Source organism: Mycteria americana, chromosome 7 (assembly GCF_035582795.1).
Source record: "Mycteria americana isolate JAX WOST 10 ecotype Jacksonville Zoo and Gardens chromosome 7, USCA_MyAme_1.0, whole genome shotgun sequence".
In the NCBI taxonomy this organism is placed as follows: Eukaryota; Metazoa; Chordata; class Aves; order Ciconiiformes; family Ciconiidae; genus Mycteria; species Mycteria americana.
The window spans coordinates 70,302,282-70,317,467 of NC_134371.1; the positions used below are offsets into that span (position 1 = coordinate 70,302,282).

General features: G+C 50.0%; 2 protein-coding genes across 3 annotated transcripts in view; both read left to right on the forward strand.

The window, feature by feature from the left end:
* Window positions 1-15,186, forward strand: part of ACADM (acyl-CoA dehydrogenase medium chain) — a 769,283-nt gene that overhangs the window by 415,681 nt on the left and 338,416 nt on the right. The gene's annotated exons all lie outside the window — the stretch shown is intronic.
* TNNI3K (TNNI3 interacting kinase) overlaps window positions 1-15,186 on the forward strand; it is a 101,839-nt gene that overhangs the window by 78,158 nt on the left and 8,495 nt on the right. Inside the window, exons 22-23 of the mRNA XM_075509002.1 lie at window positions 8,086-8,145; window positions 9,814-9,983. Of these exons, the coding sequence (XP_075365117.1) occupies window positions 8,086-8,145; window positions 9,814-9,983 (230 nt within the window). The remainder of the gene's footprint in view (window positions 1-8,085; window positions 8,146-9,813; window positions 9,984-15,186) is intronic.

Genomic DNA, 15,186 nt, shown 5'->3' on the forward strand with positions numbered 1-15,186 from the left:
AGCCCTGCAGGCGTATTCTGCAGCAGTGCAGAGATCCCGTTAGTCCCTACCGTTAATCGCCCCGTGATGACCCCTCGGACTTTCTCCAGGTGATGACGCATTCAGGGTAACTGCATGTGAGAACAAGTTTGTTCACATGTAGTTCAGGGCACGTAGACTTTACCAAGCTTCACACTTGTGCTGAGCTGAGTTTATCACTAATGCATCTCTGCCTGCCGGTAGGGCTGTTAGCACTGTAGATGCCATACCAGTGGACCAGAATTTCCCTGCCTTTTGAAGAATCGCTCCACCAGAAAATTTCTTCACTATCTATCTTGTAAAGAGGATCGTTTTGATTACTGACGCATAGCTTAGTAGAACTGGTCCTGCCAAAGACAGGGAAGGCACATCCACAGAAGACAGAGCTCACTGGAAACACAGGATGACAGTGTAGAAGATAAGAGAGAAAATACCGTGCCTTTTGAAAACTCGGAGCAGGTCCTGCAGTCTGTAGGGAGAGAGGGAGCAAGCCTCAGGGGTCAAAGGCTGCTTGAGGAGCAATAACAAATGCAAAGCCGTGATTAACCCAAGCAATAGGAAGATTTAAAATAAGCTAAGAAAACAACCGTTGGGCTCCGAGATGGGCTGTCATGCTTTGTTTTGCTTCCCAGCAGTCTTTGTCCAAGCACGGACTGTGCCTAACCTTTCCGAGCCTGAGAGCTCACACGAGATCTCAGCCTTAGGTGATTTGACTGCAGGCAGTGGTATGGCTGCAGGCAAAATTTTAAGCTGTAAGATGAGAGAGAGTGTGTTCAAGGGTGGCTTTTGGCAGCTGTACAGAAATGAGGGTCAGCACACAGGAACAATTGTTCCCGCAGTTCAGCGGGAGAGGGAAATGTAGGTGACAAGTGTGAAGTGTTAGATGGGATTTAAGGAGCGAAAACACTGCAGCCACCTCAAGAAGCTACAAGCTGTGACGGTGACAGCTGCGCACACTGCTGGGGTGCCACGTTCAAAACCAGCACGGAATATTCTCCCCTGGCTCAGATGGCCAATGCACTGACCGGGCCGTCGCGCCGAGCCCCCCGCAGGGAAACCACCTCTGCCAGGACTCCGGCCTTTTCTTCTCCTGCGGGGTCTTCCCGTTTCCTGGAATTGCTCCTTTTGTCTGGGGCACAGAACACCCTCAAAACACCTCTGACTTGTTGTAAGCATCCCATAAGAGATGCTTAAGGCATTAGTTTTTACGGGAGCAGCTGTAAAAGAGAAACAGGGACATGATTTACAAGTTGTAGAAATATTCTGGCTCTTGATCTCTGTTTCCTATTGTAGCTTTAACCCTAAAAAGATCATATTTATGATCTTCGGAGCTGGCAAACCATGTTTTTCACTTGTTCCAATGCAAAGAAAGTGGTTCTTTTGGATTATTGGGGGGAAAAAAGATTTACTCGTTGCTTCTTAATTTCTGAAATCCCAGGAAGGTGTCTGTTCCTTTATTTTGCTTTATTCAAGGAGTACTCGTACTATATTGACAGTTCTCTAAATATCCAGTGGCAAATATGTTTTGGGTACTAAAACAGAACAAATAGTCAGCTGTGAATCTTTTCCAAAGGCCTGGGGACATGTCCTGCTTTCGGCTGGGATAGAGTTAATTTTCTCCCTAGTAGCTGGCACAGTGCTGTCTTTTGGATTTAGTGTGAGAATAATGTGATAGCACACCGATGGTTTAGTTGTTGCTGAGCAGTGCTTACACTGGTCAAGGGCTTTTCAGCTCCCCATGCTCTGCCAGGCGCACAAGGAGCTGGGAGGGGGCACAGCCGGGACAGCTGCCCCCCGCTGCCCAAAGGGCTGTTCCAGACCATACGGCATCATGCCCAGTATAGAAACTGGGGGGGTTGGCCGGGGGATAGGGATCGCTGCTCGGGATGGGCTGAGCATCAGGGGGTGGTGAGCAATTGCATTGTGCATCACTTGTTTTGTATATTCTTTTATCATTATTAATTATTATTATTTTCCCTTCTTTTTCTGTCCTATTAAACTGTCTTTATCTCAACCCACGGGTTTTACTTTTTTTTTCCAATTCTCTCCCCCATCCCACCGGGGGCGGGGGGAAGTGGTGCTTAGCTGCTGGCTGGGGCTCAACCAGGACAGGACAGCTGCGCTTTGCCGAAGTCACAGTCTGGTGCCCTCTGGTTCTGGTCTGCCGGGACAGATGAGAGGTCACGCACAGGACCCCTCTCCGTAGCAGGGCCATTCCGGCTGTGGCCTGGAGAACGGGGGACATCGGCACACGAGCATGCGGAGGGTCTCTCAGACAACCACGTGTCAAAGTATTAACAGCTCCAGAGGTTACACCGGCTCCCTGCAGTACCCCCCAAAACCTACCGAGAGCCGTGGCTGAGAACGGCGCAGCCTGCTCGCGGGATGAGGCGTCAGGAACGCGTGGCGAGCCCCCGCGCAAGGGTAAGGGCAGTCCCGTGGAGAGGGTGCTGCAGCGTGGGAAGGTGAGAAGGGGTAGCGGTGACAAAGTTCACACACGCTTCTGTGCCGGCCCCCGACGGCGAAAATGCTGTTTGCCGCAGTCCCCGAGGGAGCAGTGCAGGAGTTAACGCTGTTCCCCAGTGGCTCCCTCTCTCCGTGCCCCATCAGTGCCCAGTTCTGTCAGTCTGTCCAGGGGCACCGCCAAGCTCACTGCCATAATTTCCGTCTTGCCTGGATGGAATCATAGGGACCCAGCCCTCCTCCAGCCTCCTGCTTCATCCAGGCACTCGATCATTTATCAGAAGCATCATGTAATTCTCCTGTCCATCTAACTATTAGATTTTTTTTTTTTTGCTACGCCGTGACATGACATATTTGTTTGAAAAACTGAAAGCCATCTGTTCTATTATTTCAAAATTACTACAGTGCTTATTATTATCATGCTGTTGTTTTGGGATGCATTTTTCATTGCTTAGGGAAGTGAGAAAGCAACGCTTGGAGGCAGGCAGGGTACAAGCACTGATGTACGCGGTTCACGGGCACAGCGCGCCCGGAGTGGCTCCTTCTCATCAGCTGCATCGCTGCTAATCCTCAAATGGGCCTCTCCCATTCCAGCTGTCTGAACTCTTTACGGGTCTTCCTACTATTTCAGTTCTCCCCCGTAGGATATGGAATTTAATTTTCAGAGGCTTCAAATAGTAAACGCAATGAGTATTTTTTCACCAGCTGATACCCTGGGAATTTTCATGTGGGACTCTAATGCTGATAAAGACAAACCTCAGATATGTGTTAGAATTAATAAACTCTTCTTTAGGATAGAAAGTAACTGTACTGTGAATTTCAAAAATGCGCGTTGCATCTGCAGTAATTGCTGTCTTTTGGAGCCCAGCAACGCCTGCAGGATCGGAGTCTGATTTAACAAGGAGTTATTGCAGTAAGGTTGTTGCTACGGCACCTTTCTCACATGCTGCAATTGTGACTGGTTTTTAATGGCTGGAGAAGTCCATCTCATCATCCCAATTAACTCAATAGCAACAGCATTAAAGAAAATAAAATACACAAGTGTTCCCTTCTGAGATTATAAAATGGTGGTTAAAGGAAGATTGGTTTACGTTGGCTTTTGCAGTCGGTTGCTGTTTCTGCACTAAAGGGAACATGAACTAACTAAAGCAAGATTGCAAAGACACCATCATCCCCAAACTGGTAGCCTTTAGGGCCACAGCAGGATTTAATGGCGCTTGAGACCATCCATGGTAGAGGGACAACAGTGACGCTCCCCTAGCTAGTCTTCGTATCTCTGTCCTTATATTGAGGGTCAAATCTTCCAAAGCAGGGTTGATAACCAGCACTTTTCTGATGCTACACCCCAGCCGTATCTCCTGACCGGATGGATTATGCACAGATCTGTGTATCTGCACGTGAAAATGCAGATGCAGATGTTGGAGTGTGTGGGCACCTGTGCTGGCTCAGATGAGTCGGGGCTGTCTTACTGACAGCGTTACTGCTCTGGCGTTTGTAGAGCGTAAGAACGTTGGGTTTGTTCGTAACTTCTGGGCTTTGACAGTGTTCCTTGGTGACGGAAAACAGAAAGCAGCCAGAGGAACGTCATCTCCTTGAAGCATTTCTCACACAGAGAACTATGGAGATGGGTAGGGCCTTTATATGCTGCTGTGCGTCAGCCAGGCAAGGGACTCTGGGTGCTCTACAATGCCATCTGCGCATCCGCCGCTGCCGCAGTTGCACGGGTGTTTTTGCACGTGGCTCTAAACTGTCTGAAAAGTCAAGAAATACACTCCAGAGACTGGAAATTCAGTTTGCTTAGAAAATGTTCCACAAAGTGGGTTAGCTGCTTTAGGAAACGCGTTACAGGGGTTTCCAAACGCTGTGGGTTTGGAAACTTTGGTTGCTTGGTTGTTGGTTTTCTGGTGCTATTCTGGCATTTGAGGTCTTCATTGAACAACGTGGAAGTTTCGTTTCTGAGGAATGGGAGCAGATTTTGGAGCCTGTGTAATTTTCTGGTGTTACAGGAGGCCTTGTTTCACATTACAGCTTCATGTTACTGAACCAGATACTCTGACTTTCCTACTGGAAACAGAGTCCTGCGTTTGTGCCCTGGAGTCCCTTTTCTAGTTAGCCTAGCTTAGAAAGACGGGTTGTCACGTGCCTAAACCTGTCCTTGTCCTGGATGCTTGAGAGCTTTCTTACCTGGTTCAGTGAACTGAAGCACACGCTCAAGTGCTCTCCCAAGACAGGGGAAGCGGGAGCTTTGTGCGACTTCGGGCAGCCGCCTGCCGCAGTCAGCTTTGCCCCCTTGCTCTCTTCCTTACTGGCTCTGTGCCTAATATATCGGTGTGAGAACTGCGGATAACGGCTCTCTGCGGTGCAGGCCGTAGCTAGCTTATTGCACCACTAGTGTGTTCGCTGTTACTCGTGTTTCCCGCATTCTTGAATGCGCTCTTGTCTTTGCACTTTGCGAGCTAATGTTGGGGCGGGGGAGTGGCTCGGTTTGTTTTCCATGTAACTATAAAGTAGCTGCTAATAATCATCAGCATGTAACTCACATTCTGTTTAAATTTATTAATAAGATGTCATATTAAATTGTTGACTTAAGCAAGCACTATGTAATGGATATAGTCACTGCATCTTGTTAGCATTTCCACAGCTCATTTAGCCCCAGTAAAAAGAAACCGTCTTTTTAGAATCCTAATGCGCTTTGTTACTCATCAGTATCTCTCCAACATCACTTAATCTTGCTAATGTTTTGGAGCTGCATGGTAGAATTATAAGGCAATTGATAGCTCAATCAGACAGTGTATGGCTTGAACTTTGCACAAGATGCGGGCAAAAACTTATTAAAATGAGCTTTATTAAACGTGTTTTGCTACCATTCTCAGTAACGAAGGTTTTGAGTTGCTGCTGAGGGCCTTGGAACAGTTTCAGGAGGGCCACTGGGCAGAGGAAAACAAAGCAGTGTCACCGGCCTCTCGTCAGCATTTGCCAGGTTTGCTGTGCAGTCACAGCCGATCCTAAAACTGCCGATACAAACCTACAGTACTGCTCTAAGTTCGCTGCAGAGATTCGCAAGCAATTCTTTCGAAGCGTCTCACTTAGTTATCTGGTATATTTAATAATCCTCGACACAGTGACGTCTCCTGAGCATACCGCTCCGGAGGAGGGGCTGAACGCTATTAGTGAAACACCGTAACAAGCAGAATGAGCAAAATATCTGAAAGATAAAAAGCATCGCCAGATCGATATCCATCTTACGGCATCTCACTGCAGACGTATAAACAAAGACATTTGCTTAAAAGAGAGGTTATTGTTAGGGGAAAATGGTGAATTTGGGGGCTCAACGAGTGTTCACAGGTCAGAATTCTCCAAGAGGTTTGCTCAGTTTAAAAAAAAAAAGAGGCAGAAAATGGAGTATATCTGTATGGATTTTGCTGGATGTCTATGAAATGCCTCCAAATTTGAAAATTTATCCTTTTATTCATCTTTAATTTCGTTCGAGGTTCATCCCAACTGAAAACTAGTTCCCATGTGTCATGCCACTCTTACTATTTATCAGGTACTTGCACATCTGTTTTCCAGAAACTTTTGACAGTACTTGTTTCCAAAGGCAGACTGATGACTAGAAAATTAGACAGTGTCTCTTAAGCAGCATTTTTCATTAGCTATTTTAATTTGTAAGCTTTAATTGGAGCCAAAGTATTTGCCATAGTACCTGGGGCTTAGTTCCATAAAGAAAACAAACATTGTTTTAGTTTATTAAGTACAACTCTGATGTTACAGTCAGTTCTTCCATGGTCTCCGACGGGCTCCAGTCAAGTTCCACTGAAGGTGACAGAGCTTACCACATGCAATGAATGCAGTATTTCTTGAACACTTTGTATACAGGGATACTCTAACGTGGTCATACACCGCTTTATAACAGAATCCTTTATAAAAGGAACCACTGAAATCACCTCACAATCAAGTTTCTGTCCAGCCATCAGGTGGGATCTCCCTTCTTCCCACCAGCCTTCACCCAGCTAAAGAAGAGCCAGCTCTGAGGACTCCTTGTCGCTGTGAAGGACTCTGTGTTGAGGGTAGTTTTTGCCAGGGTGGTTTTCCCCAACACTTTCCTAGGCGTAGGTTACTCCTAGAAGTGCTTGCTGGAGCCCGAGATTCTTGTGGGACCAGCGTCTTTCCAAAGTGTTTTTTCAAGTGCAGTATCTCAGTGCGGCAGTTGGCATCACGTGGCAGAACGACCGAAGCAGTCAGAAGAGCAGAAGACGTTACAGACCGGCTGAGGAAGGAAGCACCCAGGGGACTGGCAAATGGCAGTGGAGAAATCCTGTCTCTCTGCCACAGCTGGTCACCCTCGCAGAAAGGCTGGTAGGAGCAGGCAGGAGAAATCGGCCGAGGTCTGCACCCCATGGCAGCTCCTGCTCGTCCCCCGCAGGGACACGCAGGGGGAGCGATCCTGCTCGGGGCGAGGGCTGGTGGCCAGAGGCGGGAGAAGGATGTGGGCTGCCTCCTGCCGCTACCACAGGGAGCACGATTCAGCCAGGGCACTGCTGGGGACGCCAGTAACACGCTTTTCTCCCTCCCTTTCCTATGCAACTGCAGACAAGGACAAGTCTGTGGAACATAAAATGGACCGGTCATTTTCTTTCTTACTCTTTTGAGAAAGAAAAGCATTTAACGCCCATTTTGTTACTGTACTTTCTCACAAAGGGCTAAAGCCTGAAGTCTTATTTGCGTGTATTATCCCTCTGCTGTCACCCATAGATGTGAGGGCTGAAGGGCTTGGTCCTAAAGCTCTTAAATTATGCCTACCTCTTGCAGGCAGTTTTGTTGAGGAAGATGTGGTGATGGGAATGAGGAGCTTCTTTAACAGTCACTTAATTAAGGTATTCCCAGTCCTCCTCTGTCAAACGCCATTGTATGCAATGCTTTAGTTAAGCCTGAACTTCCCTGGGAAGACCGTGCTGTAAACTGGAACAGGGGATTGATCAGCAGTAACAAGAAGGAGCTATATTTGTCCTTCCCCTTGGTTGCCTAATCCTGTCCCTAGCACGGCCTCCACAAACTCTTGTGCCACGTAAAGCACGCAGAGATGGAGACGCGTGCCCGGGAAGGGGTCGGGCAGGCGGCGGGGGGCAGCTGCGGCGCTGGTGCGCGTGGGGTGACGCAAGTACCCCAAGAAGGGAAGGAAGAGGTGGCCATAAGTGCAGTGTTGGTCAGGAGCTCGTCCGCTGCTCTTCACAGCTGTTGCTGCGTTCCAAGTCTTGTTTATGAGCACAGAGGAAGCATACCGAACGTATAAGCAGAGCCAAGAATTTATTGTTCGTATTTTTGTAATCTTATGATCCAGTAATTATTAGCTCAAATCTAATTGTTACAGATAAAGAATAATAATGCGGTTGAAGTTGTTATACACACCTCTCAGTTTCGTAGTTTAGTACTGAACTTGCAGTTCCCATCAGATTCCCAAACAGACTGAAGGCAATGCCATGAAATTGAGAAAGGGAAATGGAGGGGAGCTGGGATTCGTCACGTACCTGTAAGTCAGTTTGATCACAGAAGATATGCCCCCCTTCGATTTTTAACACAGCTCTGCTTTTTCTGTCGTGTTCACAGGGGAGACCGGAGTTTTCAGAAGTGGTCACAAAGTTAGAAGAATGTCTGTGCAATATTGAGGTAAGGACCTTATTTCCACGGCGGAGTGTCTGTGCCTGTGCTGCGTGGCCGGGAGCACCAGTGGGGAGAGCAGCGGCTGAGGGAAGCGCTGGCTTTGGAGCCTGCAAGCTGCTTGAGCTGCTTCCTCCGATTGCCAGCCAGCACGCTGTATTTGCAAGGCGGGTGGTCCATAGTGGTTTATACGGGGGCCAGGAGGAGGCGGCAGGGACCAGGTATTGCTGGGAGCCTCAGGAGCTACTCAGAGCGGTACGCTGAGGAGGGAGCGTGGCCAGCGCTGCGGGGATGCACTTCGCAGCGGTCCTGGGCAGAATTTTTTACTCCCATTCATCCCATTCAAGACTGCTTGGTTTACAAAGAAGAAAAGACAAACTGGCCAAGACCCTTGGGGGAGAGGTAAAAGAGAAAACGTAAGAAGGATGCAGGCAAAGGCAATTCCTGCTTTGGACTGTGGCCGTGACACAGACAGACGTATCGGCCTTCAGCCTGGTGGAAGATAAGTGGTCAAACAGCAAGTAAATGATTCAGGGCTGCAGTTCCTGAAATTATATTTGCTTTGTGTGTTTGTGTGTGTGTATGCATGTAAGTGTTTGTTAAAAAAAAAAAAAAAAAAAAAAAACCAAACCAAAAACCCAACAACCTCCTTTTAAAATGGATTTCTGCTCTTGAGCATAAGGGTCAGAAAAGACACCCATAATCTATTACATTTCTTCATGCTCTGACTGCAGCTGGTTGCTCTATGCGTAGGTGGAAGCTCTTAAGTGTAAAAAAAAAAAAAAAAAAAAAAAGTGAAGTGCTATATCACAAGAAACTGTGTCATCTCATGGGAGACCTGACTTCTATGATACATAGGCAGCAGTGCATGCAGGAAGAAATCTGGGGCAAGAGCTTACATACAGAAAGAAAAAAAGAAAGCATTATTTAGCTGGGGAGTTAGACCTGAGCTCCACTGCGTCCAGGGCAAAGCCTTGTTTGAGAGGAGTTCTGAGGAACAAGATCTGTGGGAAGTTAAGCACTGCGGCTGATGAAGGATGAAGGTGGAGAGTTTTCTCTCTCCGCCTTCCTCTATTTCCTCTTTTTTCTTCTCCTCTCTCAGCAAACCATTTCTGCTCCTTTTAAGTATCTCTGAAACCAGGAGCGGCAGGGACCTTTTGTCTGGCACAAGCCTAGGCCCCTGCTGCTGCAGGCACCTGTGCTGTACGGTTGGTCCGTATGTATAAACACATATGGATGCGCGAGCCCTGCGCTGACGCCGCCCTGTCAGTCTGAATCCCTGTCCTGGCGCACTCGGACAGGACCGCTGCCACCAGCCAGCGCGGCCTCCTTGCTGGTACAGACGGGACGGTCCCGGCCGCGGCTCCCGCCGGGGAGGCAGGGATGTCTCCCAGCTGCACAGCGGGTGCTCGCAAGCCAAATACCTCACGGCTGAACTAAAGCGTATCTTCTGGAGAGCCATCCAACCCCAGCTTGAAAACCCCAGGCGACGATGAATTGACCACTTTATGTGGCAGGCAGCGTCCAGTTCTCCTCAGCTGGTCAAAGTCGGGAGGCCCTGCTTTCTTCAGCCAAACTACAAAGGAAATGTGGGACACACAACTTATGAGAAAGAGCTGAGGGAAGCCTTGTCAATATGTAATAACAGCGCCGCCTTTTTTTTGCTTTTAAATCCAGCTAATGTCTCCAGCCTCCAGCAACAGCAGCGGTTCTCTGTCTCCCTCCTCATCTTCGGACTGTCTCGTCGCACGAGGAGGTCCTGGCCGTAGTCACGTTGCAGCGCTACGTAGTCGGTTTGAATTGGAATACGCCTTGAATGCCCGAGCTTATGCTGTCTGGTCACAGAGGTACGTACCAGTCCTCGCAGGCCGAGCAGAGCGCTTGCTCTGAAGGGGACAGAAGGGGTCCTTCCCCAAGAGCGCGTGGCTCACGTGCCTCAAGCGGGAGTTCCCTGCAGCAGGGATTGTGCCCAAGGGGGGGTATGGCTGCGTGGGAAGCCAGAGGCAGAAGCGCACCCCAGGGCTGATCCGCTGCCGGGGCCGGCCGGGGAAAGCACTTCTGCAGTCTTGGCTTCCCCTGGAACTGCTGTAGCACAGGGCGTTTGGGTTATCTGAGTGCTGCGGAAGCCATCGTGCTGCCAAGACAACAGCTAATCATTTGCGCTACGAGTAACATAAAAATAGTAGAAAACCAAGTCCTGCCATGTACGGACCCTACCCGCAGTACCACTGCTTTATCACGTGAAACAAAAGACCGGTGACTGCCCATCCAAGGGGACAGAGGGGAGCGGTCATTAGATGGATGTACGTTTAGCTGCCAGCAGGTCTGGGAAGGCCAGTGTTTGTATGACAATGTGTTTTCAATTTGAAAAATTTCACTAAAGAAAAGCTAAAAGACACATTTTTCTTTGCAAAAAAACAAAGACAAAATATTCCAGCGTGTGGCATCAGTGACAAGATGGAAAACCCAGGCTAGACCCCGGGCAGCATTTCAGCACCAAGCGGCGTGGCCGGGGGCATCAGGTGGCCCTGCGGCACAGAGCCTTACGGCCTCCCTCACAGCGCGGGCACTGCGCCCGTTTCGGAGAACTGCCCATAGAGCTGCTTCCGCGAAGCAATGCCATCTGGGGAGCTGGCTCCTGCAGCGGCTTTTTTGGGGTTGGCAGGCGGGTTTGTTACACTGGAGGCAGTTTAACCTCTGCGTACGGTCTGAAAAACAGAGAGGCTGTGGTAGTGCGTCGCATCAAAACAGGAGGATTTGCTAGTCCTCACGAGGGGCCGGAGTTACCCTGTGAGCTCACCTCTCGGCAAAAATCTAAGCCCTGCAGAAATGTGATAAGTATATTTGCTGACTCACATCACAAGCATGGCTTGTTATCTCTGCCAAAATACATGGCAGACGTGTCCTTCTGATTAGGAGGACTAGGGCACACTTGGGAAAACCCAGCTGGAAATCCTAGAAAAAAGCACATTTGGGAAGAAAGGTCACACTGAAATGCCACTCTGATTATTATGTACGAGACAGTTTGTTCCCTCTTACGTGTATATTTATATGTCCCCCTTATGGAGTGCGTAGCTTGTGTCTGACCAAGTGTCTGAAAACTATTTTCTAAAATGCCCTTACCTCTATTAGATTCTTAGCATTGGAGGAGTTTATTTAATGAGAGGGAGTTTTATGGACAGGAAGAACACCCAGTTCCCTGATCATAAGAGCCTGTGATGAAGATAAAACATGGGGAGAGCCCAGTGATCCCAGAGAGCAGCTGGGGTAGAAAAGCAAAGTAACTGAAGAGGTGCCATTTTCTGATGTTGTGTTTTTCAGATCTGGATTTTAGGTTTGGGTTTTCATCTTGATCTCAAGTTGTGATGTGATTAAATGAACCAAGTGGGCTGTGCTACTGGAAGAGGGTGTTGCAGTAAGGAGAGAGCACTGCCAGACTGGGGCTGTCACTGCGCTCGTCACGAATCCCAGGCTGCTGCCTGGGGAGGGCGGCAGGCGAAGGCGTCCGTGCCGAGAAGGGCAGGGACAGACAGACAGAAAGCAGACTGTCCCAGCAGGTAGAGAGGCAGGAGGTACAAATGCCAAGTCCCTTTTCCTTACGGAAGAGGAAAAGGATCTCAGCCTCACAGAGATTCGTGGGAGCCGGCATTGCTGGGGCTGTTCCTCTTGGAGTACATCCTAAAAACTGCATATCATTCAATTTATGACCATAGAAGGATAAGAAGAACTCCTGATATTTTTTTAAGGCAAAGTCACATGTGGGTTCTCTGTATTATTGTACCATCAAGTTAATATCTGAGGCAGTCTACCCTACCACTTGGGAGACCTGGTTTTGAGGGCAAATTTAGCAATCTCCCGTCTCCATCCCACGGGGACTTGAGAGTACTGTGAAAATGAAATGGTGCTCTTAATCTCTGCCAGAAGAGCAGTGCACTTAGTCTAAACTTTACCCTTTAGCACCACTTAGCAGTCAGAAACAGCAACAGCAGAGCAAGCCCTGCCCTCCCGGTACGTTCCTGTTAACGGGGTGTGGAGAGTCAGAAATACAATCGGCTAAAATGGAGCTGGAATAGAGGAGCAAAATGAATCAATCCTTTGCCTGTTCGGGGGCTCGTATGGAGAGGCAGAAGGCAAACACCTGCAGAGAGACGCTGAAATCTTTTACATGAAAATATAGATCAGACCCAAAACGTTCATCTGGCAAAATGCGATGTCCTACGAATTGCATGGCCTTTGTCACGTGCTGCTGGAGCAGGACACGGAGGTGGGCACTGAGGTCAGGATGAAGGCAATGTCAGCTAGACTCTTATTTTCTGTAAAGGGCCAGATTTTGCTGTTGAGTGTAATAGGTTTGCATGAAAGGGATTAGAAAGTGCCGTATCTAGGTTATATCTCTGGACGTGAGAGGGAGAGAAGGGGCATTGCAAGGGCCCCTCTTGTCTGTAATTCAGTGTTCCCAGGGCAGCACTGAGCTCGTTAGCCCACCAAAACGGACTCCTCTATAACCCCAGCAGTTATCTAAAGGTGGATTCTTTTATCCAGTGCTCTGCCGTACAAACTAGCAACATTCAAATCTATAAATAGCACCCAGAAAGATTCACCCAGAGGCACAACATTTGACGAAAAGGGAACGGTTTCCACAGTTTCAGTAGTTTTTCAATTGTACAACACACTGAGATGATTGATGGCTTCACTTCCTAATGGCAATTGTTTCGTAGGGTTTCATTTTTGTAAGCGTAGGCATTTGCAGAGGGAAGGGGTTGCGTTGGTGATTTTTCCCCAGCTGGACTCTCTTTCCTGGGCTGCCTCCTGTTTCCATCTGCTCTGACGATTTCATGTCCTATGAAACACCGCAGCATGCAACTCCACACCACGGCAGAAACAATTCGTCTGATGAAATCGCCGTGTACCGTGCACGGAGTTAAACAGCCACGGCACTGAAGTTTGTTTCTTGGCTTTGCTTTAGTGTCTGTTTAGCGGATCGCTCTCTGGCATGGCGGGATGCAGGAGTCTCGTAATGGATCGGATGCAATAGCCGTGCATTTTAATTGTCTGTCTGACAGGACAGCTGAACACGTCAACTCATCACCATATAAAAGCTTTAGCTGTTGATTTTCTACTTCTTTACACCTTTAGCATTTCCCACAGAGTCCAAGGACAATATCTGCAAAAGAATAGTCTTTTCTTGTTTAAGTAGCTCTCAATTAACCCAAGTCAGAAACGTTTGGGGTGTCCTTTCTTTGTGTTTTTGCACGCTGACATTCACATGTCTGACAGGCTTGGCAGGGGCTGCTCTTTAGCCTATACTACAGGCTGCCTCATATAGCAAGTGCATGTCTGCGTGGCAGGGTGTGTCGTAAGATTCTGAAAGAACTCCCTGTCTGTGCAGAACAGAGGAATCGTGCAGCAAACGTTGCTCTGTCTGCTGTGAAACAGTTGTTGGGTGGGTGCAGGCAGAGCCTCGCTCCCCAGCTGGGCGTACCCCCGCGTGCTGCCGCCGGGAGCTCCGTGCACACCCGTCCCGCGCACAGGAGTAACGCCTTGCCCAGCAGCGCTTGCTGTAACGCCTTGCCCAGCAGCCCTTGCTGTAACGCCTTGCCCAGCAGCGCTTGCTGTAACGCCTTGCCCAGCAGCGCTTGCTGTAACGCCTTGCCCAGCAGCCCTTGCTGTAACGCCTTGCCCAGCAGCGCTTGCTGTAACGCCTTGCCCAGCAGCCCTTGCTGTAACGCCTTGCCCAGCAGCGCTTGCTGTAACGCCTTGCCCAGCAGCCCTTGCTGTAACGCCTTGCCCAGCAGCCTTTGCTGTAACGCCTTGCCCAGCAGCCCTTGCTGTAACGCCTTGCCCAGCAGCGCTTGCTGTAACGCCTTGCCCAGCAGCGCTTGCTGTAGGCGCGCTGGCTTGGCTGCGTCGCACAGACCTGCGCCACGCGGGCAGCTGGGGCCCCTTCCTCCAGTGTGCACCAGCTCCTGGCCTGGGGAGCGGCGAAGGAGGGAGGAGCGGGGAGATCACCCGTCCGTCCAGCTGTCTGGCAGCCTGTCTGTCCGCGGCTCTTCGCAGGCAGGCCCTCGAGGGGACGGTCCTCAGCGCAGTGCTACCCAGCATCTCCTCCCGCCCTCCACGAGCCGGTTGCAGACCGGGGCGGCGGGGGCTGAGGCCGGGGCTGCGAAGCTGCAGCCGCCCGGGTGGGATTTCACAGCAGTGCCGCAGGTCTGCCCTGGAAAGGCACCGTCCCGGGCTGGACGCCGTCCCTCCAGGCCAGCAGGAGAGACGGTTCCTGCCGCGGATCAGTCCGTGCTGGGTCTCGTCCCGCAGAGACTGACACGCTCGGATCTCTCGCGAGGTGCTGGGCTGTAACTGGCGACGGGCAGGACCGCAGAGCTCTGCCGTGCTCCGGCTCTGGGGCTTAGCTGCAGAGCCCACGAAAGTAGCACTGCCACCGCAGACGCAAGAAGCTGGCGTGTGGCTCAGTTCTCACGGATGTGCGTACGTGTACGGGTGGGATCACGGGATGCAGCACCCTGCTTTTAATGCCTTAGCGTGGGTTTGCAAGGGAAACTTGGTCTGTTCAGGAAGCAGCTGCAGAAAATCAAGGCATTTTGATGGGCTTATTTCCTCTAGCTGAAAGACGTCCTTTCCTTCTCCCCTGCTAACAGCTCTCTTTCTCCAGGCTAAGCAATGGTCCCACAGCAGACACCACCACCTGGGTGGTTTCTCTCCAGCTTTCACGCTAGTGTGCTTTCTACCAGGCAGCTGTCCTCTTGGATTGATGGCAAGTGCCTGCTCGGTCTCTTACAAACCACCTTTTCTCACAGAACAGAGGACAAGAAAATCCTTGGATCGATGGGCCGAGGCCAGTAATATGAGGTTTAACAAGGCCAAGTGCAAGGTCCTGCACCTGGGCCACAGCAACCCCATGCAACGCTACAGGCTTGGGGAAGAGTGGCTGGAAAGCTGCCTGGCAGAGAAGGACCTGGGGGTGTTGGTTGACAGCCGCCTGAATATGAGCCAGCAGTGTGCCCAGGCGGCCAAGAAGGCCAATGGCATCCTGGC